Source organism: Patella vulgata, chromosome 8 (assembly GCF_932274485.2).
Source record: "Patella vulgata chromosome 8, xgPatVulg1.2, whole genome shotgun sequence".
In the NCBI taxonomy this organism is placed as follows: domain Eukaryota; kingdom Metazoa; phylum Mollusca; class Gastropoda; family Patellidae; genus Patella; species Patella vulgata.
The window spans coordinates 21,254,751-21,280,296 of NC_065886.2; the positions used below are offsets into that span (position 1 = coordinate 21,254,751).

Sequence of the window (25,546 nt, forward strand, 5' to 3'; positions counted from 1 at the left end):
TGCTAGAAAATGAAAAAGAAATTAAAAAAACTGCTTCCGACATTTTTTGCGCCTTTAAAGGACACACTCTTTGAGTCATATAATTTTTCAAAAAAATAATATTTGTTTTCAAAAAATGGTACCTAACTGTCAAAATTGTAGTTTTTGGTAAAATTATGCCACTTCCGGTGCCGACAGATAACACTTTTGGTAATAAAAAAAATGACAATTGAGACAACGAAGCATATGAACTTTGTTTTATACAAATCGAACAATAAAAAATTAAGCTAGGACTGAAAAACTGAATTAGCCAATGGAGGCCAAGGAAAATTACTGAGACAAAAAATTTTAACATTTTTGCGCAAGTCAGATGACTCTTTAATTCTGTGCACAACACGAGTAAAAAATATTCATCAATAAAAAAGTTTTTTGTAAAATTTTAAATTTCCGAAATTTGGCGCCTAATATCTTCGAATTTTTGCTGAAAATCAAAAATCGAAAGTAGCGCAGCTATGTGCCCTGTCTCCAGCTATGCCAAAATGTATCGAAAGTTAAAATCCCATGATTATTGTTAAAATTACCGCAATATTTGTAAAAACGATAACTTCGGTGATTTCGGACATTTCGCATTGTCGCAGAACGTTCAAAATAGCTTTATCCTCTAAGTCACACCCACTTTCCCAGTAAAACCGAAGAAATCGTAACGATGCGACAAGTAGTTGCTGAGATCTACTCAAAACAAAAGAAGAATAATAATAATAACTAGAACTGCGAAGCAGTAATGACGGGTTTCACCGGTGCCACGTTACCCTTGAACTTATGTCACTTCCGGTACCAATGAAACCGTTAAACAGGTTTCCACATAAGCATTGCACACATGAAATAAAATGGACGCAGAAACAACCAAATCCAGCAATCAATTCATTTGCTACATGTCAGTGATCCTGTCAAAATTACATTACTTCCGGTGATAATGAAAATGTTAAATTGGTTTATGAAATCAGAAATAGCATCATCACATGTTGAAAATTTTATGTAAATCCTATAATAATTGCCACCTTTATAGACCAAAAACCTTGAAAAATGACTTGTAGAAAATCGCCTATTTCTCTGCAACCGTACAAGTTAGAAACCATTTTGAGGTATCTGTATGATCGAATGAGTTCATTCTATTTGTTGATTGGAATCAAATATCATAATTTTAAAAACATTACAAATCTGATTCATTTGAATAAAATATCTGTTTTGAAGGCTAAAAATACAGTTTTTGCCAAAATGACGTTACTTCCGGTGATAATGAAAATCTTAAATTACTTGTATGATATCGTAAATGGCATTATGTATCACACAGTGAAAATTTCATGAAAATCGAATAATAATTGACACTTTTTTTGACAAAAAAACCTTAAAAAGTGACCTGTTGAAAATTGCCTATTTCTCCGCAACTGAACAAGTTAGAAACCATTTTGTGATATCTATATGATCGTAAGGGTTCATTGTATTAGTTGATTTGAATCAAATATCAAAATTTTAAACAAATAACAAATATGACTCATTTGAATAAATTACTGGTTTCGAAGGCTATAAATACAATTTTTGCCCAAATTACGTCATTTCCGGTGATATTGAAAATGTTAAATTGGTTTGACCTAGTTAAAATTGACATTACACATCAAATGGTGTCACTTTTATGAAAATCGAATAATAATTGACTCTTTTACAGGCAAACTAGCGTAAAAAGTGACTCATGCAAAATTGCCCATTTCTCGGCAACTGCGCATATTACAAATTAATTTTCACATACATTCTCTCCGTATAGATTATTGCTACGAGTTTATGAAAGTTACGAAGTAATATTTTAAAATATGAAAACGCTGAATGGGTTGTAAATAGCTTAATTTTACACCTTTTTTCACCTTTTAATCGAAATAGCCCGAAAACGGAATCGAAATTAAAAAAAATGGTCCCAACATTTTGTGCGCCTTTAAAGGGCGCACAATTTCAGTTATACCAGATTTGAAAAAAATAATATTTGCTTTCGAAAAATGGTACCTAACTGTCAAAATTGTAGTTTTTTGTCAATTTACGCCACTTCCGGTGCCGACAGATAACACTATTGGTAACAAAAAAAATGACAATTGAGACAACGGGGCATATGAACTTTGTTTTATACAAATCGAACAATAAATAATTAATCTAGGACTGAAAAACTGAATTAGCCAATGGGGGCCAAGGAAAATTACCGAGATAAAAAATTTTCACATTTTTGCCCAAGTCAGAGGACTCGTTATATTTGTGTAAAACACGATTAAAAAATATTCATAAATAAAAAAGTTTTTTGTAAAAATTTAAATTTTCTAAATTTAGCGCCTAATATCTGCGAAGATTTGCCGAAAATCAAAAATCAAAAGTAGCGTAGCTATGTGCCCCGTCTCCGGCTATGCCAAAATGCATCGAAAGTTAAAATCCAATGATTATTGTTAAAATTACTGCAATATTTCTAAAAACGATAGCTTCGGTGATTTCGGACATTTCGCATTGTCGCAGAACGTTCAAAATAGCTTTATCCTCTAAGTCACACCCACTTTTCCGATAAAACCGAAGAAATCGTAACGATCCGACAATCAGTTGCTGAGATCTACTCAAAACAAAAGAAGAATAATAATAATAAGAATAACTAGAACTGCGAAGCAGTAATGACGGGTTTCACCGGTGCCACGTTACCCTTGAACTTATGTCACTTCCGGTACCAATGAAACCGTTAAACAGGTTTCCACATAAGCATTGCACACATGAAATAAAATGGACGCAGAAACAACCAAATCCAGCAATCAATTCATTTGCTACATGTCAGTGATCCTGTCAAAATTACATTACTTCCGGTGATAATGAAAATGTTAAATTGGTTTATGAAATCAGAAATAGCATCATCACATGTTGAAAATTTTATGTAAATCCTATAATAATTGCCACCTTTATAGACCAAAAACCTTGAAAAATGACTTGTAGAAAATCGCCTATTTCTCTGCAACCGTACAAGTTAGAAACCATTTTGAGGTATCTGTATGATCGAATGAGTTCATTCTATTTGTTGATTGGAATCAAATATCATAATTTTAAAAACATTACAAATCTGATTCATTTGAATAAAATATCTGTTTTGAAGGCTAAAAATACAGTTTTTGCCAAAATGACGTTACTTCCGGTGATAATGAAAATCTTAAATTACTTGTATGATATCGTAAATGGCATTATGTATCACACAGTGAAAATTTCATGAAAATCGAATAATAATTGACACTTTTTTTGACAAAAAAACCTTAAAGAGTGACCTGTTGAAAATTGCCTATTTCTCCGCAACTGAACAAGTTAGAAACCATTTTGTGATATCTATATGATCGTAAGGGTTCATTGTATTAGTTGATTTGAATCAAATATCAAAATTTTAAACAAATAACAAATATGACTCATTTGAATAAATTACTGGTTTCGAAGGCTATAAATACAATTTTTGCCCAAATTACGTCATTTCCGGTGATATTGAAAATGTTAAATTGGTTTGACCTAGTTAAAATTGACATTACACATCAAATGGTGTCACTTTTATGAAAATCGAATAATAATTGACTCTTTTACAGGCAAACTAGCGTAAAAAGTGACTCATGCAAAATTGCCCATTTCTCGGCAACTGCGCATATTACAAATTAATTTTCACATACATTCTCTCCGTATAGATTATTGCTACGAGTTTATGAAAGTTACGAAGTAATATTTTAAAATATGAAAACGCTGGATGGGTTGTAAATAGCTTAATTTTACACCTTTTTTCACCTTTTAATCGAAATAGCCCGAAAACGGAATCGAAATTAAAAAAAATGGTCCCAACATTTTGTGCGCCTTTAAAGGGCGCACAATTTCAGTTATACCAGATTTGAAAAAAATAATATTTGCTTTCGAAAAATGGTACCTAACTGTCAAAATTGTAGTTTTTTGTCAATTTACGCCACTTCCGGTGCCGACAGATAACACTATTGGTAACAAAAAAAATGACAATTGAGACAACGGGGCATATGAACTTTGTTTTATACAAATCGAACAATAAATAATTAATCTAGGACTGAAAAACTGAATTAGCCAATGGGGGCCAAGGAAAATTACCGAGACAAAAATTTTTCACATTTTTGCCCAAGTCAGAGGACTCGTTATATTTGTGTAAAACACGATTAAAAAATATTCATAAATAAAAAAGTTTTTTGTAAAAATTTAAATTTTCTAAATTTAGCGCCTAATATCTGCGAAGATTTGCCGAAAATCAAAAATCAAAAGTAGCGTAGCTATGTGCCCCGTCTCCGGCTATGCCAAAATGCATCGAAAGTTAAAATCCAATGATTATTGTTAAAATTACTGCAATATTTCTAAAAACGATAGCTTCGGTGATTCCGGACATTTCGCATTGTCGCAGAACGTTCAAAATAGCTTTATCCTCTAAGTCACACCCACTTTTCCGATAAAACCGAAGAAATCGTAACGATCCGACAATCAGTTGCTGAGATCTACTCAAAACAAAAGAAGAATAATAATAATAAGAATAATAATTTTAACAAAAACAATAGTGTTTCACACAAGCTTCGCAGTGTGAAACCCTAATAATTTTAACAAAAACAATAGTGTTTCACACAAGCTACGCAGTGTGAAACCCTAATAAGAATAATAATTTTAACAAAAACAATAGTGTTTCACACAAGCTTCGCAGTGTGAAACCCTAATAATTTTAACAAAAACAATAGTGTTTCACACAAGCTACGCAGTGTGAAACCCTAATAATAATTTTAACAAAAACAATAGTGTTTCACACAAGCTACGCAGTGTGAAACCCTAATAAGTTTGTGTTTAACTGACTTGACTTGGATCCCTCATTAAACCAATGAAAATAAGCTTTTTCATTTGACATTAATGGTTTTAGCCAGTCAAAGATTTCAAAAAGTTCAGATAACTGATAGAGATGAACAACAAGACCTTGCCATGAAAGTCAAACAGTCACTCCCATATGTCTAGAATTGAGGAAAAGGTAAATAAATCTAACTTAACGTCACATGCCTTCTAAATTTACTGAACTGAAATTCTTACAACTGAGACAAATGCTCCAAATTGTGAAGAAAAAATCAGACACAGTTATTTTGAATAGATAACTTCTTGGACAACAGCTGAAATATCAGGATCAATCTTCTACCTCGGAACAGTACGTTTTATCTTCCAATTTATTTTTTGATTCAAATTCTTATGTTATACCTTGAAGACAACGCACCTTCACTCCTAATCATTTTACTCATGACACAGTCTGTCCACAATATATGAAGATTTAATTTTAATTAGACTGTTAAGTAGTTTAAACCAAAAAATTAATACGTTGTGTCGTAGGTTGACATAAATGTGTATTGAAATCAGTGTGGCAGGTGATGTATCCCACACATTTGGCCCTGACAGCTCAATTTCTCGTCAGGAACAGTCTGTGATATCTTGATAATATTTTGTTAGGGATGGTTCAATAGAAATAAGAATTCCCCAGTACTTTCACGGTGAGGCCTATATTGTTATGTTCACCCATACAGTAATTGATTAAACAAAACTAAACATATTAGTGATCTGTGCTTGTAGTGCACATAATATATCAACAAAATTAAAGGACAATCTGTAGTTCGGTAAACTTTAACCCTATTTTTTTAAATAATGTTATTGAATAGAAAATAAAAATGCATACTGATATAAATGCAAGTTGGCAGGAGTTGCTGCGAGTCACATTGTGGTATTAATTTCTTGTTTTGCAGTAGTAGCAAGGAAGGTAATTTACATCAAACTATACAACTCAGAACAGCTTATCTTTCTTCTTGACAGTATTATTTGAATACTGCCCATTTTATCAGAAATGATTGTTATTATTTACATTCCACCCTTCTAGTCATTATAATATTCCAATCAAACATCCAACTTTTATCCACAGTTAATTTTATACAATGTTTAACTCACCCTCAATACATAATTCTCTGCTAAACTTTGAACTGATTATAATGATTGTTATAAAATCTATAATAACTTAAATCTTAATAAAATTTATGTGATCAATGTTATATATTGTCTCAAATATATATTTTGACTGTTGTGATGAATATTATTGTTGTTGTGATGAATATTATTGTTGTTGATATATTCATTCATTGTTATATAATATGTATTAAACATAGAGTATTTTATATTATTTTTTACTCCGGGTAATTTTTTGTTTGAGCCAAAAATTAAAAATGTCTTTAAAATCTAAGATCTCGTAGACCAATTTTTAGCCACATTCCTTTGGAACATTTGTCATTTGTGCATTAGGACTTTTGTATAAAAGTATGAAACCATTTGGTTATGCATAGAACACCTTTAGGGCTTATTTAATTTATCTGTTGTGATTTGGCAGTGAATAGTCCCAAGATGCATGCACATGCCTTGCATTGACCAATTACAATAGAGAAATCAAGTTAGCCCTAAAGTGTTCTTTTCATCAACTACAGTTCTTTGCTCATTGTAGAAATTGATAGATTGACTAATGCAAATGATAACTGTTCCAAAATAGCCTGGTCAATGTTAACGATCTATGCAAGACAATTGCAGTTTGTAATCAGAGTTGCTGTAGTTGAGTACCGGTACATGATTTGTTAAAAATAAATTTGGAGTTTGAACCTAAAAAATAACATCAAATATAAAAAAGTCAACGACTAGTCTTCTTAGGCAAATTAAACCTGACTCGTAAGAATTATTTATTTATTCCACCAGATTTATAATATCAATCAATTGATCTCAAATTTTTTTTTGTTCATTGATCAATATATTTGATCTTTAGTAAAATATTTGTTAGACATAATCTTTGTTTAAGTATAATTGTTTATTTGTCTTTCACATTTAATTTTATTAGAGTTTGTTACATTTGATAATCAAAATAACAAAACTTAAAATAATTACATTGTATTAAACAGAGATGAATATTTTAAGTCTACTGTATTAATTCTTAGTAAATATAGTAAATAACTTAGATAGAGATGAATATTTTTGGCTATTAATTCAATCTATAATGAAGTCTTCTGTATTAATTCTTAGTAAAAATAGTAAATATACTCACAAATATTTTCATAAAAAATCTTATTAAGATTTCACAATGTAGTTTATACTGAGAATTTACAAGGACGTGTAATTTTTTGTTCCATTGAACATAATATTTTTGTTATTATTATTCTTTATAAAACATGTTTTACCTATTTTTTCTTTTTGACATCAGTTTTGTTTGTATTTAAAAAAAAGGTTTGCTCATCATAAACAAAATATCTTAAATCAAAAAATGCTATTTTAATTATAATTTACTTTATAAGATTAGAAGTCAGTATTTTTCAGGAGCTTTTATCAAAACATTTTTTTTTCAGAATAAAGCCACTTATTGTAGAAGGAAAAATAATCTTTACATTACATGTATATAACCAATGACAGAACCTTTTATTATAAAGCCTAATATATAGAATTTATTGATCACAAATTATGAAAAACCAATTTGTGTACATCAGATTAATTACATACATTTATTTATGTCCTGATTTCTTGACAAACAATTTACTGATTTTAGTTACATGCTTTTGAACTTATCATAAGTAACTAATTGATTAAATTATAATTATTTGTAATTACATGTACTTTATAAGTTTTACTTATTTGTTGGGTTTTTTTTGATAATTATTTCTGTTTACTATTATTATTATAATTAATTATTTATAATCACTTTTACTTATATCTTGTTTTTATTTTCAATTATTTCTATTTTGTTTTTATATCTGACTAAATTTCTAAAAGTAGTGAATTAGAACTAATGAAGTCAAATAATCTTATTTTAAGTGTAGAAATGAAATGAAATGGGGTTTATATGTAGTGTTCTAGACTAGGTTTGTATATGCAATAGGCTTATCATTGAATATGGTTAATTAATGAATCTCATTCTTATCTAGTCAATTGTATGTTATTGATATTTAAAATACAGATGTGACATCATCCTTTGATGTTGACTACCATTAATTCAAATAATGGTACAAGCAATATTGTGTCAAGTATACATTATTTATACTAGTTGCAATATTGGACCCGCATGACATATTTCTTTGATATGCATGTGCTGGATAGTGTCTGTATTTTAAGTTGTTTAATGGTCTCTTGCAAGACATTGCTTAATATATTGATATTGCCCTCGCGCTATTGCACTATTAAACTACACATACATGTACATGTTTACAATGTATCTTTTGTCTTTCTCGCCAAATTATACCCATATAATAATCATTTATAATTGTTGGATTATTGTATAATTTATGTGAAGTAAATTTTATTTTCTATAAAGTCTTGTGAAGTAAATTTTATTTTCTATAAAGTTTTATTTGTTGTATATCTTGTGTTAAATTGTCCATGACAACAGCAATAATATCTGTTTATCTTTCAAAACAAGGTTAGATACTCCTAAATTTGCCTTCGCAAACAAAACCGCCTCTGTGAAATTATCTTTCATGGGCATCACCATATTGAATAATTAGAGGACTATATTGTGATTCAGCTCTGATTAGTTTGCCATCTTTCATACACATAACGGCTAAATAAACATATTTAATTTCATTCAGTATGACAATAGAAGAAAAATAAATACTTCTAAAAATTTCTAAAAGTATACTCAGTGTTTTCGACTCAAATCGTCGATGTAGGAATTAAAATGTTGGTTAATAGGTTAGGGCCTGTTGTCAGGCAGAGCTAGCTGTAGACAGGCAACCAAAGTTTGGGATATAGGCTAATATTATTTGGCCGAATGAATCAAACATGTTTGTTTCGGGCGAATCATTTAGCCGAATGACAGTGGACACAATACTCGGCAAATTTCGACGCTGATTGGGTCAGCCGAATTAATCGGCGCAAAATCTATTCGGCGGAATGGGTGGACACACCAGGCGATTGCTTCGCCAGATTCATCAGTCACGATGGCATCACCTTTAACACAACACAATGAAACATGGTGGGGACCAGATGTCTTTAAACAATCATTTGACTTCCCGATATGAGTGGGTGGTGATTGGCTAATAAATTCTACATTCGGGCGAATGCTTCGCCGAAGCGGACACACAAGGCGAATATATCAAACATGTTTGATTCAGGCGAATCATTCAGCCAAATGACAGTGGAAACACTTGGGCGAATTTCGGCCCTGATTGATTCAGTCTAACGAATCGGCAGAAGTATTCAGCTAGTGTGTCCACCGCTATAGCATTGGCATTTGACAACATGTATCTAAAAATTTACAAAACCGCTCTGCCTCTTTGTGATGGGTTAATGATGATTTCCCCTCCTTGGGCTTGAGTGAAAGGGTGCAGAAATGTTCAGACTATAATCGTTGGTGTAGGTGGCGTTGACAACAAAGAAGATTGTGGTGGCACATAGTTTGAAATTGGATATTGCCCAGGTAGTGGAAGTTTGTAACCGTGTAGGTTTCGTATTGTCTGCCATAACCTTCTATACAATTCACGATTTATCCAATGAAAAGAAAACAACTCCATTAATAAACATTGTTCACTCCACTCCAGATTATTGTGTCATATTATTTGACCAATATCATTAAGTGATAAAGGGGAGACAACTCCATTTAAGAAGCAAGCCTACGTTATCTTGATCGACAGTATTAAGATCGTAAAGTGTTTTTTTTTTTTTGATGTTCCCAGAAACAGACTGTGTTCCAATAATAAAGAGCAGTTACCCCCCCCCCCCACGCACACTCACATGCACACCCTCCATCCCATGCTCATCACCACCACTAAATATTTCCCGTTGTATTTACCCCCTTCCAAGTGGGGAGTATATCGCATGTCATTATACTAATCAATAGTTGTATATATCGCGGTTACTGCAGCTTTGGATGGGCTGTAAGAAACGAACAAATGAATATCTTTATTCTGCAAGTTTATCATTAAATAATGCACAAAATTGTAAAGCTTAAACCATCGGTTGAGTCGTGTTCGGGTATATTATCTCGTGCGCTCGACTTGTATCTCAAGCGCTCGACTTAGTATCTCGCGAGCGCTCGAGATATTATTTTTTGTGTGTGTCCTAAATCAGTCACCGTATAAAGATATCGTAATCTGAAATTTTGTTTGGATGTAAAGCGATTTGCGTAGAACAGTAAATGTGTCAGTAATTCGTCCCAAAATACTAAATAGGTGTCTCATAATTTAACTTTAAAATTAAAATGTCCTATTAAGAATAAACTATTTAATATAAAAAGGACTGGCTTTATCTATGAATTTTATTGTCGCAAGTGACAGTTTATTCTGTCGGTTGTTGGTCCATTAATATTTAACAACTCAGTGATTGTCTTTTTCTTAATTTTTAGTGATCTTCATTATTTGATTTGTAGGTAAATGGGATGTAATATAACATTCTGTCTGTCACTCGGATCAATATGATACAGGCCCGTAACTAGGGGGGGGGGGGCTTTGCCCCTCCTGCAAAGTTTCGCCCCCTGCCCCCCCCCCCCCCGTGAACAAATTTTCGACCATAAAAAATTCCCACCCCCTCGTTGCTCTGAGCTAGTTACGGCCCTGAATAGATATGGAAATTTGATACGTTGGCTTGTCACTGTCCCCGCAAACCTTTCGTAGACTTTTTAAAGATTTTGCTGGTTTTAGTGGCTATGTTTTACCCTGTTGCTCAATGCCTTTTGGTTGTCACGCTTTGATGCCAATTCCATAAGTAATATAATGTCCGTGACAGGTGGGCCTAAGCTCATTAAAAAAAGTGGGCCTAAGCCTGTACAGAAAAAAGAAAAAAGAGAAAAAAAAAGAAAAAAGAGAAAGAAAGAAGAGGGGGAGGAAAGAAAAGAAAGAAGGGAGGAGAGGACAGGGCACAGGGCAGGAGAAAGAAAATGACTGACAACACAAAAAAAGAAGTGTACTACAAGGAAAGAACTTTATGAGTTTGACCTCATTATACCGAGAACCGTGTAATTCATCTTTTAACCTCTACTTAGTTCTTCATAAGCTCTTAGGTCATTCTGTTATCTAATTGTATCAGGAAATCAAAAATTTGCCTTCTTCTGCTTTGGTCTGAAATGCTAGGAAAATGGGTTTGCGGTTGTCAATTTTCAAAATTTTAAAAAAAAAGAAACTTACCATCCTCCACAAAGCTGACGTTTAGCTCATACGACACGTTGTCTGACAACCCCATGTTCCGCAATCCAACGCTCCTTGTTCACACTTCCTTATAGGTTTGCTAGCCCATTGTATGTGATTATTACTACGCGAGTTATCGCCACGTGAAATTTTGAAAGCACGCCATTGTGATCGAATGAATAAAATCGCATTAACAATCTAAAAGCTGCGTTTAATCTGAATTGAATTAGGAATAAAGTCTTATTCCGCATTTCGACGTCACACACAATTCGCTAAAAACCTAACTGAATCTGAATTAAAGACATTGTGATCGAATGAATAAAATCGCATTAACAATCTAAAAGCTGCGTTCACGCTGGGGCTTTAATCTGAATTGAGTTAAGAATAAAGTCTTATTCCGGATTTCGACGTCACACTCAATTCGCTAAAAACCGAACTGAATCTGAATTAACGAATCCGTATATTTTTCCGAATTCCACCCGAAACAATTATTCTGAATCGGGTTATTCGCAGTCACGATTTGAGTGTGGCACGCTTGACTCAGATCAACGGTTAACGGGAAACGATAACTTTGTGCGCATGTTCACTTCTACTTCCGTCTTATCGCGGGAAATCGTGTATTTATGAAACTGGTGCTATGACAAATAATCGAGGTGCAATTTAGGCTAAGGAGGAGTGGCTTCTTCCTCTCCAACTTTGGAGAGATGACGATGTGGAGGTACATAGAAACGAGCCTCGGTCGTTTATCCGCCCCCACCCTCTCCCAAGACAGACACTAGCCTATCATTGTAGAACTATTTTCGTGATTCCGTGGAAATAAATTTGACTGTTTCGAAATGATATCCTGGCATATAAAAACACCACAGGAATTATCAATGAGCTAAAACTAACCTCGTGGGTTTTCTCCAGGTCTTTCGGTTTCCTCCCACTGCTAAAGACCTCTACGCGCAAGCGAACTATTGAAATAAATTTGAACTATAAGTTAGTCCCGAATGACCTAGTTTGTGTCGAGTGGACGTTAAACCCCATCTCTCTCTCTCCCCCTCTCTCTCTCTCTCACACACACACACACACACGTGGCTAAAACCGTCTTATTTACTTTTTTTGCGTCACTTCCGAAATTCAAAGGGTTGTTGAAATTTCTATTTTAGAAATCACCTGGATCACGTTTAACCACTTATGCACTATCCCATTCCAAAAGTATCACCTGGATCACGTTTAATCACTTATGCACTATCCCATTCCAAAAGTAAATGAACACATTTAGAAAGATGAGGTAATTTATTACTACGCACTAACAAGTGTAATAAATCCATATTTATAGGTTGTGTTATTATAATTACTTAATTTACAATACATTGATAACAACCAGGTATATTATTCTGATTCTAAATATGTACATTATTAAACAACTTATTCGTCATGTGGTTGGTGGAATTTGTCCTGCTATTTATTTTTAACCACCACAGAATCTTGACAGAAAACTGCACAATAAAACATAGACAAATTCATACATTCAAATGCCCGTGACTGGAAGAGAGAGAGAGAGAGAGAGAGAGAGAGAGAGAGAGAGAGAGAGAGATGGGGTTTAACGTCCATTCGACACAAACTAGGTCATTTCGGGACTAACATATGGTTTCTTAATTTTATTTCAAGACTTCGCTTGCGCGTAGGGGTCTTTAGCAGTGGGAGGAAACCGGAGAACCCGGAGAAAACCCGCGAGGTTGAACAGGCGACCCTACTCCTTGTCACGTACAACCGGGGATTCGAAACCACGCCAGTTGACTCAATGACAGGCCGTGTGATACAGCACGCACGTGCTAACCATTCGGCCCCCCCCCCCCGTGGCTTGAAGAGTAAGTGGGACACCTGAACCTAGATAATATATGGAGATATGTTAACATAGTTTTATAAACGACATGGCGGACACACACGTTATACGGTAACACTGGTGCTCATCTATTCAAAATATAATAAATACTGCAACGTTTAAAAACTAGATCACTTTTATTAGGTGTTTTATTGATTTAATTAAGTTAGATGTTCTGATTTGCTTTAGGTATAAAGCCAGTGCTGAGATATAGTTGAATTAGTGTTCCGCTATATCGACAATTTTAACCAAATTAGAAAATAGAATGGTAAATGAAATATTCCGAAACAAAAATTTAATCGAAATAACAGACCGATTCATCACAAATCAATCCTTCCATTTGACCTAAAATGTTCAGTTCTTTTATAGTTATAATTTAAATCTTCGAGAGAGTCGATTTATCTGAAGCTCCAGTACTATAAGGATAAAAAACATGGCTAATTATAAGATATCTACTAATTCAATTGTTGTAAAGTACACGATGTTAATTTCGGACTCAGGTGTTCAAGACAACGTATTAAAATCAACCCGATAATTTTAATGTGTAGGATGATAGTGGAACAGACGTCGAAGTATCCACACTATAACAAACATTTTTAGTTTTTCCTTCCGGTCTTCCTAAAGTCATTTTGAACGTTGGTTTATCTAACAAGTATATGATTGATTGAATACAATAAGATGCACCCTGCACAATTAATTTAAGTTACACATCTTGAAGCATAAGCGAAAGTCGAATGGTCTTAATACCTGTAAAAGTATGCCAGTTGTGACGAAACTTGAACTGCGTCTGCATTCACTGATTCATTGCGGAAAAGGCCCGAAAAACGGTTTCGGACAGATTGCCAGACCAACAGAGTTGAAATCTATAGCCCGCATCGGTTTCATTGACAGCAGACTAAAAATCTGATAGCTAGATGGGATCAAAAATGAATGAATACAAATTTCAAAATTTTGTCAAACGTTTTGCCTGGGGCTGTTGGTATCAAAATATGTTAACTCTATATTCATCTTATCTGTCTCATCTGAAAAACAAAATCAAAATGTCGTTTAACCGTCTTTGGTTTATTGAAAGTAATGTTTATGCAGGGTAAGAAACCAAATTTAAAGTCGGAGTCCCAGTTTTCCTTCAATCATAGAAATCAAATTACAAAGAGTCCGTTTACCCATACTCCTCGCAGTTTTTCATTTGATTAGAGCTAATCCCACTTAACACTGCTGTAATGGAAGCAAATTTCTGTTTCAAATAGCTAACTGCGTAACAATATCATTACGCTTTAAACAGAGCTCCAAATTGGACCAAATATGTTTAAATTACGTTACGTCATGACTCACGATTTTATTACGCCCATTTAACCAGTGCATTGCAGAATATTGCAGAAAAACTAACTGTGTGACAAACAATGCTATCAAACCGGATACAAACAATACTGTTTGGAGAATAACAATACTTTCACAGTTTTAATCACTGTCCAAAGATTTAGGGAAGACCCCAGATTAAACGAAGGGCTGTCATGTTGCTGTACTTGGGATAGATTTGATTGAACGGGAAGAATAGACACATTCCCTCAAAAGCTCAAGTATCAGAAGCCAATCCAGCAATGACCAGAGAGGGATTTCTCCGGCCATTGCCTCAGGAATATGCCGGATACAAACAATACTGTTTGGAGAATAACAATACTTTCACCGTTTTAATCACTGTCCAAAGTTTTAGGGAAGACCCCAGATTAAACGAAGGGCTGTCATGTTGCTGTACTTGGGATAGATTTGATTGAACGGGAAGAATAGACACATTCCCATAAAAGCTCAAGTATCAGAAGCCAATCCAGCAATGACCAGAGTTGGATTTCTCCGGCCATTGCCTCAGGAATATGCCGTTCACCTTGCCCATACCTTTCAGCGTCAAATATTGAGCTATATGGACATTGATATTTCTGTGAAAACTTATCTTGGAGCTTCAAATTAAATGAGCCGTTCGCACATGATTGCACAGTTTTATTCAGTGCAATATATCTGACATTACTCCTGTAATCGACCTAGTACTTTCGCTTAAGATTCTGAAAGTAAATATATTCTTGATCTTCTTTATTCATTTAATACCCCATGAAATGAATTAAATTGGTTAATTACATTCTAGAAAAAAAACCCCAACAGCTCTTTGTCTGATACACGCATTATACTCATCTTACCAGATTATGACGTAAATCTTTTGGCATCAACCCTTCACAATTTTTAGCTTCAACATCGCCTCCATACTGTACGATTCTCATACAAAAATCCTGTATATCACTATCTGAGACGCTAGCTAAATCTTCTGTGGTATTGTGGTTAGTAATTTGAGCCGCCATGTGAAGATAGGTATTACCACTGCGATCTTTTTCGAGAACTTGCTCCCGTCGTTTCCCTGCATCTAGGTCATCCAACAACTCGAGGACAAGCTTTAGTTCGTGTTTCTTTGTTGCCAACATTAAAGGTAAACTGCCGGTTTTATTATCCTAAAAGCAAACCAACAAGGCTTTAAATGTTAATTCGACACAAACTGATCATTTCGGGACTAAAACTTTGTTCAATAATTCGCTTGTGCGTATTAGTCTTTATCAGTAGGGGAGAGAGAGAGAGAGAGAGGTGGGTGAATCCTCTAAATAAAATAAAAATCATGTATTCAACATCCATCAACTTAATTTTTTAAACAAAAGATTGACATGGACAGGCGACTCTACTCCCTGACACGTACAACCAGGGAATCGAAACCACGCCAGTTGACTCAATGGCAGACCTTATGATACAGCGCCCACGCGCTAACCATTCGGCCATCGAACCGCCCAGTCGGGACTGACATGGTTTAATTTTTATTTCATTAATTCGCTTGCACGTTGGGGTCTTTAGCAGTGGGAGGAAAACGGAGGAACTGGAGAAAACCCACGAGGTTGGACAGGCGACCCTACTCCTTGTCCAGTGGGGGCAAACGGAGATTCAAACGAGATTTGAAAAGCGACCTTACTCCCTGTGACGTACAATCTTTAGATCGGAACCACTCCACTTGAATCAATGACCGACCCTTTGATCTAAAGTGTACGCGTTAAACCCATAGACCCCCAGATAGTTAGACATGGTCAGGGTAAATGTTTCTACGAGTAATCCACATATAATTATCCAGTTTCGTTGAGTTATGATAAAATATATATGGGACATACTTTGATGGATAAATTGGCGCCGTATTCAACAAGGATTCGGATTATATTGCTATGGTTTCTTCGTGTTGAACTGTGTTCAGCTATCGCCAAAAGTAATGGTGTCATGCCTGAAAAAAGACAGGTTCAAATGAAATTGAAATAGACTGATTCAAACGGAATTGAAAAAAAGTTGACAATATGGTCTAATTCAATAATTACTTTTCTTATTCTTCTTTAAATTCCAGTAATTTCAGACGTATCTTGTAGAAGGGCAATTTTACATTGCGGGCGGAAGGACGGACAGGGTGACGACAAAATACGTCAACGTGAAAATGTGGGCTTATAAAAATCAAAACAAACTAGCATAAATTTAAAATTGATATGTGACATATGCAGTTAGTTTAGAAGATATTCGTGATGTTTATACATCATGATATCAATTTTAAGAAAGATATTATATTAACATCAGACACAATAGTAATCACGAACAGCAAATTTCACGCATTTCTGTTAAGTTTAGTTAGTTTAGACCTTCGGTCTTCGCGGAGTCAAATATACTGGAAAATCAAAATAGTTGTTAAAACTTTTTTATCAGAAGTTTCATTTCGTATCTCAAATAAGGAATCATGTCAGGTCATCGGAAGTAATACAAATATTGTGGTTTTCATAAAACAAAACGATCTCATGGAAGTAATACTATTAAAACATACAACATACCATCTCCCTTTCTTCTACTGTCTATGAAATTTGGTCCTTGGTAATATTTCAAGAGCATTTCTACAATCTCATAATATCCCTTTTCACTAGCCAAATGGAGAGCATTCTCGTGGAAACTACGTTCTATTTTTCTCTAGAAAAATAAATAATTCTATAATAGACTTATGCATTCCAAACAGTTATTTTGCCTTAAACAGGGGTCGTGGTAGTCGAGCGTTTAGGTCACTAGATTCTTAACTGGAATATCCAGTAGACGTGGTACAAGGGTTAATCAGCGAACTGGATGTATGAGATGTGTTGTTGACGTTTGGGAAAGTAGGACGAGGGGAAATGTGTAGGGAGTGAAGTGCTGTAAAGGGATAGTTAGATGTATTATGAATGGTTAGAGTGGCTGTGGTGTTACGGTGAAATACTATGCCGCCACCGTAACACCACAGCTTTATGATTTGTTAGACAGGAGTGATGTAATGGGTGTCAACAACTGGGTATGCTGGTACCGTCGCAACGTAGCCGTGAAATATATATTGTGGGGGGAAAGGGCGGAAACGGAAAAATATACAATGTTGACAGTATGTGCCAGGCATGAGGCTGCGCAGACCGAGCGGCAGCTCGATAGGGAGTGTGTGGGAGGGTCACCCTCATAAAAATTTTTTTTTTTAAATTTCAGTTTTCTGTAAGCAGTGAAAACACTATTTTGGCATTGTTTGCGGGGTTAAACCTAAAAATCACATTAATACACCTATTGCACGATATTGTGAAACTAGCTGACGAAGACAGCTCGGGCGGCGATTGTTCGACTCGGGGCTGCTCTGTCAGTATCTAACAAACGCATTTAGTTCGCGTACAACTTTTAAAAACCGAATGTCAGTATGGTATTTCTCACATAATTGGTCGCAAAAACAGAGTAAAAAAAACCCTAAGAGTTCGCGCATAAAAATGCCCGAACGTACCAGGCGCCAGGTCATCCAGTAGACGTGGTACAAGGGTTAATCAGCGAACTGGATGTATGAGATGTGTTGTTGACGTTTGGGAAAGTAGGACGAGGGGAAATGTGTAGGGAGTGAAGTGCTGTAAAGGGATAGTTAGATGTATTATGAATGGTTAGAGTGGCTGTGGTGTTACGGTGAAATACTATGCCGCCACCGTAACACCACAGCTTTATGATTTGTTAGACAGGAGTGATGTAATGGGTGTCAACAACTGGGTATGCTGGTACCGTCGCAACGTAGCCGTGAAATATATATTGTGGGGGGGGGGGGGGAAGGGCGGAAACGGAAAAATATACATCCAGGGTTCGAAACTCAGCGTTATACATTTCAAACAACCATTAAACCTAATACATTTTAAACAACCAGTAAGTCTTGAAAAATAACAACCAGCCGCTCCCAGGCAGGGCAGGATACGCCCACATTTTTCAAGAGATGGATAGAGAACAAGCTAAACAAAAAGCGATTTTTCGTAACATCAAGGGCCATCATTCAGGAAGGTACGATCAGATATGAGCGAATATCAATAGGAATCAAGATCTTTGGGTTATAAACATGCATTTCAAGTTTCATTACAATCGAATCAAAATTGTGACCTCTATAGGGTCCACAACCTTGATATACCAGATGTTTACACTATTTGCGTAGAGGGGTGGCCATTTTGTCTGGCAGTTTTGGTCCGAACTCCGAACTCAACCAACATTACTGTGTAACGGTGATATATTTGAACGTTTTTGTAAATCAGATAATAACTGTGACCACTAGAGGGACCACAAGCTAAAAACGCGATTTTTCGTACAATCAGGGGACATAATTCAGGAAGTTACGATCTGATATGCGCAAATATCGAAAGCAACCAAAATCTTTGGGTTATAAACATGTATTTAAAGTTTAATCAAAATCGGATCAACATTGTGAGCTCTAGAGGGTCCACGACCTTGATATACAATATTTTTACACTGTTTGCGTTCGAGGGACGGCCATTTTTTCCGGCAGTTTTGGTCCGATTTTCGCGAAATTCGAACTCAACCGTCATTAAGGTGTAGCGGTGATATATTCAAACGGTTTTTTTTAAAACATCGGAATAAAATTGTGACCTCCATAGGGTCCACAAGCTAAAAAAACGTGATTTTTCGTACAATCAGGGGCCATAATTCAGGAAGTTACGGTCCGATATGCGCGAATATCGAAAGCAACCAAAATCCTTTGGTTATAAACTTAATTTCAAATTTCAACAAAATCATATAAAGATAGGTTGCCAGGCATCGAAACATACGCCCACAGCAGCTAAATCGTATATTTATACTTTTTTCGGTAATGAAACATTTATAATACACTGGCAGTAGTTATCAGAAATCGCTGAAAATCAATAGGCCTCTTCGTCTCATGACTTTAAACACTGTGTATAAATTTAAAGTCAATCGGATATTAACTTTAGCTTCTAGAGCGCCCACAAGCGACGGACGGGGGGGGGGGGCACAATATACGATCACATTTCAAGTTAAAAACGCGATTGTTTGTACAATCAGGGACCATAATCCATCAATCTACGGTCCGATGCATGCAAAAATCGAAAGGAACTGAGATCTTGTGGAGATAAACCTATATTTCAAGTTTCGTTGATATCGGATAAAAATTGTGACATGTAGAGTGTCCACAAACAATTGTGGACGGACAGGGGCGACGACAATATACGTCCACATAAAAATGTGGGCGTATAAAACGTCACAGTCATCAACATCATGTCTTGCACATTTCAAGCAACCATTAAAGCTTATACATTTCAAATCCTATACATTTCAAATCTTATACATTTCAAATCATATACATTTCAAACAACCATTAAGTTTTATACATTTCAAACAACTATGAAGTCTTATTATACTTTCCAAACAATCATTAAACATACATTAATCAAGAGCTAAATCTGTCTATTACAGGTCTTTCTTTAGACCTGAAATGTTATCTAAATTATTAATTAGACATTAATTAACTTATCCAGACCATGTATAGGGTATAGGGAGTAGTATCAGGCATTCCAAATGACATTTATACTGATAGTCACGAATTGAGTTCAATTACGAACTACCGCCACAACTCTTTTTAGAATTATTACACTATCAAAGTTTCAAAAAATACGCTAAAGTATAATTCATCAACTAGGCCAATGGAGATGGTGATAAATAAATCCAGACTCACCGTGTCCCTTCTAAAGCATAATATAGTTGGGTTTGCTTGTTTCGTCAATAAATAATCACAAACGTCCTTATTCTGGCACTTAACAGCAAGGTAAAGGGGTGTCTAAAATATAAAATATGGAGAAATTAATCTATCGTTACTGGCACAGCTATAATTAATATTTAAATGATATGTGTAGAAATTAAAGTAAAATAATCAAAACTAGGAACCAAACAGTTTTCGATTTGTATTGAAATATGGATTAATGTATGGCACCTTGGGCAATAATTTTGAGACATTCGTTGTAATGGTCTTTGTCCACAAACATAAATTAATAATATTTTCTCTAAGGATTATTCAGTTTTAGCACTCTACTATCTTATGTACATGTATATTATAACATACCCACTATCGTCATTGTTAAAGGCTCAATACCACTCTTGTTGTAACTGAATAATATGTCCCAATCTTTATTCTGGTCAACAAATTGTACTATTTTAGAATATTTCAATTAATTAATGATACAAATTTCATCTTTACACACCTTATTTAAAAATTTAGAAAAATTCAACATATGGTGTGAAACGTCTAACGTAAACCTTTTCAAATGAAACTTCGATTTAAAAATATTTTTGAACCCTGTGGACAAGTAAAATAGGATGTAATGGATAATTTACACAACGAGTAGGACACTTAAACATCTAGTACTTAGATAGAGATATTATTTATTTTCTGGAGCTTTCAAGCCAGCAAGAGTGATATTGTCCCTTTAAGAGTTATTACATTGTGAGAGCACAATACCTGATTCAATTTGTTGAGCGCGTCGATATTTTTTCTAAAATCTGGACAGCATTTTTGCTTATTGATGATACTGTTTCGTTCTACTGGATCTGTGATGTGAGATAAGTCATGGAGAGGACTACAAAATATGCATAAAAGGTATTTATAAAAATTAATTGACTAACCTACTTTCTTTCTGACGCGTTTAATAGTTGTTCATGGCAAAGGCGATAACTATCATAATTGCGAAATACTTTGATTCTCAAAACGATTGAAAAGGTTCATGGATAACTCATTTCTTGTATTTGGTGAATGGGTCAACACGATGAGAATAAACGACCACAATATGGGCCTATTAAATGTAGAAACATTTCCCACAAATGTGTTATATTCTAACTTCGCTAGATGCCGCTTCATCTTCTGTCATGGTATGTTGTATCTTTCTAGATTAGACATTGTCAGAAAGTTAACCCATATTATTTGTGTTCCTGTTTTGTGTTAAAAACAGAAACATACATTTAAGTTTTAAAAAGATTTTAAAATTGACTACGCGTAACTGAGAGGATTTCCTATGCCTTTAGAATTCGTATAGTAAGCATTTAACCTACTTGTTGCCATAATCTGGTTCACTTTCAGTATCAGATTCGTCTTCAACAACTATACTATCCGGTTCGTCTTCGACGACTGTATTTTCTGCACAGTTGTTTTGCGTAGGAATGTGCCTAAAACGTGCAGGAACTGGGATACTGTTTATCAGTGGTAACGTTCTTGTTTTAACTGGGGAGTCGGCCAAATTGGGGTTATGTGGATTGTAAAGAGAAGGGGGCGAATTTGGATCGAAATCACAGAAAGGACCAGGCGAACCATGACTTGATGCTATGGAAGGCGGTGACATTTCTGCAGTTGATGGGTCAGATGGATACCCAGGAGAACGGATTGAACTTTGATATGTTGAAGAAGAGCTTTGGGAACTTGTTGATCCACTTCGAGTTCTTCCCGGCATCATATTAGGTATATTGCCCATTGGATGTTCGTGATTTCTGGGAGTGTAATAAGTAGTTGATTGGACACTGACATTTCTAGACCCTTTCTGGTTAACAGGAGAATCTGTGTGAGAAACCCGGAAATCAATTTTCATTTGTCGTTGTTCATTTCTGTTATTAGTAAGCATGGTTGGATTACAATAAGCATAATTTGTCATGTTATGCATTACCGCGCAATTGGACGAATTAGTAAATGTGTTGAACCCAATATCTGAACAAATGGGAGGGCTTTGAACACTTGTTAAATATGGCGTATGTTCGTTAGACATCAATTTTGTTGGATGTGATATGCTTTGGTTAGAGAATCCACAGCCTGCTGACAGACCACTACCATTATATGTGAACTGGCGGTGGTCTATATCTGTCGGAAAAAATGAATGAATGGAAGGGAGAGGAGGAATTCCTTGGGGATTTTTCGGTAAAGTAACACCAACAGACCTAGATGAATTATCACTTGTAGGATATTCCTGCATAAATTTATCTACTGTTTCAAGGGCAGGAAACACGATTGCTATTGCATTGTCTGGGGGTCCGCGGAGACAGGACGGGCGCGTGTGAATTGATTCAGTACTGTTCGTGTGATTAACAAGAATATTCCGGGTTGCTACATCGTCTGTTTCTAGTTGAGTGTTATAGTTATATTGATTAGGAAGATGTGCGTTACGTCCTCTGATAGTTCGCAGGTTGACGTTTGTAGACGACTGATGGTGTCCTGTTTTAGGATAGGGATTAATCGGATGAGGCCCTCTTGTCTAAAATACAAAAAAATAAAAATATTACGGAAATACTGTGTTAAGGAGACACTCATTACATATATCGTAACACATGTAAACTGGTTTTAAAAATTTAACTACAGGACAGTGCCATTTTAATCTATTTAAAGTATAATTTGAAAATTACACATACTTCCTAACCACGCAAATCTGAGAAAGAAATAACTGTAATGCAAAAAAAAAGTATGTACCTCATTGGTTAAATCAAGTTCTTCCTTTAATTTTCTGCACAAAAAGACAGTCTCTTCATCGGGAGTTGATGGCTTTTCGTTCATTACTAAGGTTGTCTCTACTTGATCTGAGCCGTCGTTATATTCTGACGACTCATTTTGCTTGGTTATCACATTTTGCTGCAGACCGAGACCGGCAAACTCCTTCCTTAGTGTTTTCATTGACTGGCAATTACTTACTTCGTTAACTTCTATCGTGGAATCTTTATTGACATCACGTACTTGATCAGAGCCATCCTTGGTTATCACATTTCGCTTTAAGCTGAGACTGGAAAAATCATTCATTAGTGTTTTCATTGGCTCGATAATACTTCCTTCTCTACCGTCCATAGTAAAATCTTTATTGATATCGCTTACCAATATAACTCCAGGAATGTCACGTACACCACAAGTGTTTTGACCATTGTTAATACGTGTTTTACATTTTGTGGGTGACCCGTATCCAAAGAGACTATCGTCGTCGCAGTCAGATGTTGATGATAATAAAGCGTCATGTAGCAGATGGTCACAATTTGATCCATTGGAGCTACTCAGAGATGATTCTCCCAAAGATGATCCTCCTGAAGTCTTCTGGCACTTCGTGTCGTCAAACCAATGCTTTTCAATTTCACACAATCCATTGATTGGACTTTTGACAAGGGTAACTTCGCCGCAATCTATTTCACTATCATTCTCCATTTCTGAAAAACAAATCATGCATACTTTAACATAAGAAATAACCTGTTTTATGTTGAATAAGTTTTATGTCCAGGGAGGCAAACACAATTGTTATTTGGGCGTAACCATGATCTGACATTTCTAAACAATCCATTATAAATCTATAGAGGTTCATTTGCTTTAAATCTGTATTTTTTAAAAATAAAAACAAGTAAATAACAAATAGCTGATAAATAGATAAATAAAAACCAGTAAAACTACGACAATTAGCTCATACATAGATAAATAAAAATCAGTAAAGATTATATATTAGCCCAAACATATGAAAATCAGTAAAGATATAACAATTAGCCAATATACGAATAAATAAAAACCAGTAAAATATGAATAAATAAAAACCAGTAACAAATAAATAAAAACCAGTAAAAATATAAATATACTAAGCAGCAAAAGAAACGCCAGGTTGGTATGTTACTCTAAATAGACGCATTGCATAAAACTTCTCAAATGTTTTTATTGTATATTTGTGAACACATCTCCAACTTTACTTGAGCAATAAGGCTCCTTCCCAAACACAGAATTGAACCCAGGAAACGTTCTCAAAAACGCAACCTGACTTCTGAGATGGTAATGTGTTCTCCATGCTGCACTTGCTGTTCACCGGGACCGGTTTAATCATTCACACTACAACGTCAGCAGCATGCCACGACTCACGTCAGCTCAGAGGAACCAGCCGCTTGGAAGACTCGACGCTGGCCACACTGCTCACTTCACTTTCAGGTCAATGTTCGGACCATCTACAGTGTGCCGGGTTTTCCGTATATGTTAATAAGTCATGTGATATCAAACATTTGCATATGAAAATGACCATCTAGTGTGCCGGGTTTCCGTTTATGTTAATAAGTCACGTGATATACTACATTTCCATATGAAGTTGATGCTGTGGAAAGTTGCTATGTAGAAAGTGTGAAGGACAAATCAAATGGTATGTGGCAGAGCACAAATGTAAAATCTAATGAGAGAAATGTAAAAACGTCAAAAAAAGCATTTTCCCACAAAACATTTGTCATTTTACACTTAACATTTGACGTTTTACATTAAACTCTTGCCTTAGAGGTATTTTGACCTTATCAATATCGGTATTAGGATTTTGTACCTTGTACATTTTACATATAATCAATGGAAACGACATTGTCGCAGAACATTTAATATTGGCAGCGATACCCTTCCATACAGTTCTGCTCCGATTTAGACATGCCCATGCAGTGTGCTATGCAGAAAATTTTGCCCGTACAGCGGCGCTACGGTCTACTCATATCGAATTCAAACTGTCAACGATTCTTGTACGTGCAACTATACGTTTTCCCTTATCCGGGAAAAGCTATAATAACTAATTCATATATAAATAAATAATTGAAATGGGATTTAACGACCTACTTTACGGCACCAGTCGATATAATGAAGAAGGGCACATAAAATAAAAACAACTAAAGGTATAATAACAATTGTTAAAATATAAAATAATAAAGCTGTAACATATATTTCATTTGATTCAATTATTTGGTTTAAATACTATCTGTTATGTACATACGTTAAATGCATTAAAAATGGGATACAAAAACATTAAAACGATGTGTTATTTTTTCAACGTTTGCCTTAAACATAATCTTGAATCTTTCGACAGTAGGACGTTAAACCCCATTTCATTTCATTTCATTTCATTTCATTTAATCTTTCGACATAGAATACATGTATAACAGTCTTACAAAGGCGTTGAATTTTATCAAATGTGTACTTTCTGATCATATATATTATACCTTATATTTTAGCCCGCTTTAGAAAACTGCGTCTTGTGGGTCTTTTACGCATGTTTTTAATATTGGTCATCTATATTCTCTATGCTAACGCCATAATAAATATCCAATTATAACATTGTTTATTTGT

General features: G+C 34.9%; 1 protein-coding gene across 2 annotated transcripts in view; it reads right to left on the reverse strand.

Annotated features, from left to right (window-relative positions):
* Positions 1-12,460: 12,460 nt before the first annotated feature.
* LOC126830258 (uncharacterized) overlaps positions 12,461-25,546 on the reverse strand; it is a 29,592-nt gene continuing 16,506 nt past the window's right edge. For both annotated transcript variants that reach the window (XM_050560614.2, XM_050560616.2), the window contains exons 2-9: positions 22,907-23,625; positions 21,508-22,694; positions 20,921-21,038; positions 20,141-20,242; positions 16,956-17,088; positions 16,260-16,366; positions 15,255-15,560; positions 12,461-14,090 (exon numbers count right to left, since the gene is read on the reverse strand). In XM_050560614.2, coding sequence (XP_050416571.1) covers positions 14,073-14,090; positions 15,255-15,560; positions 16,260-16,366; positions 16,956-17,088; positions 20,141-20,242; positions 20,921-21,038; positions 21,508-22,694; positions 22,907-23,623 — 2,688 coding nt within the window. In that variant the 5' untranslated portion in view covers positions 23,624-23,625 and the 3' untranslated portion in view covers positions 12,461-14,072. The remainder of the gene's footprint in view (positions 14,091-15,254; positions 15,561-16,259; positions 16,367-16,955; positions 17,089-20,140; positions 20,243-20,920; positions 21,039-21,507; positions 22,695-22,906; positions 23,626-25,546) is intronic.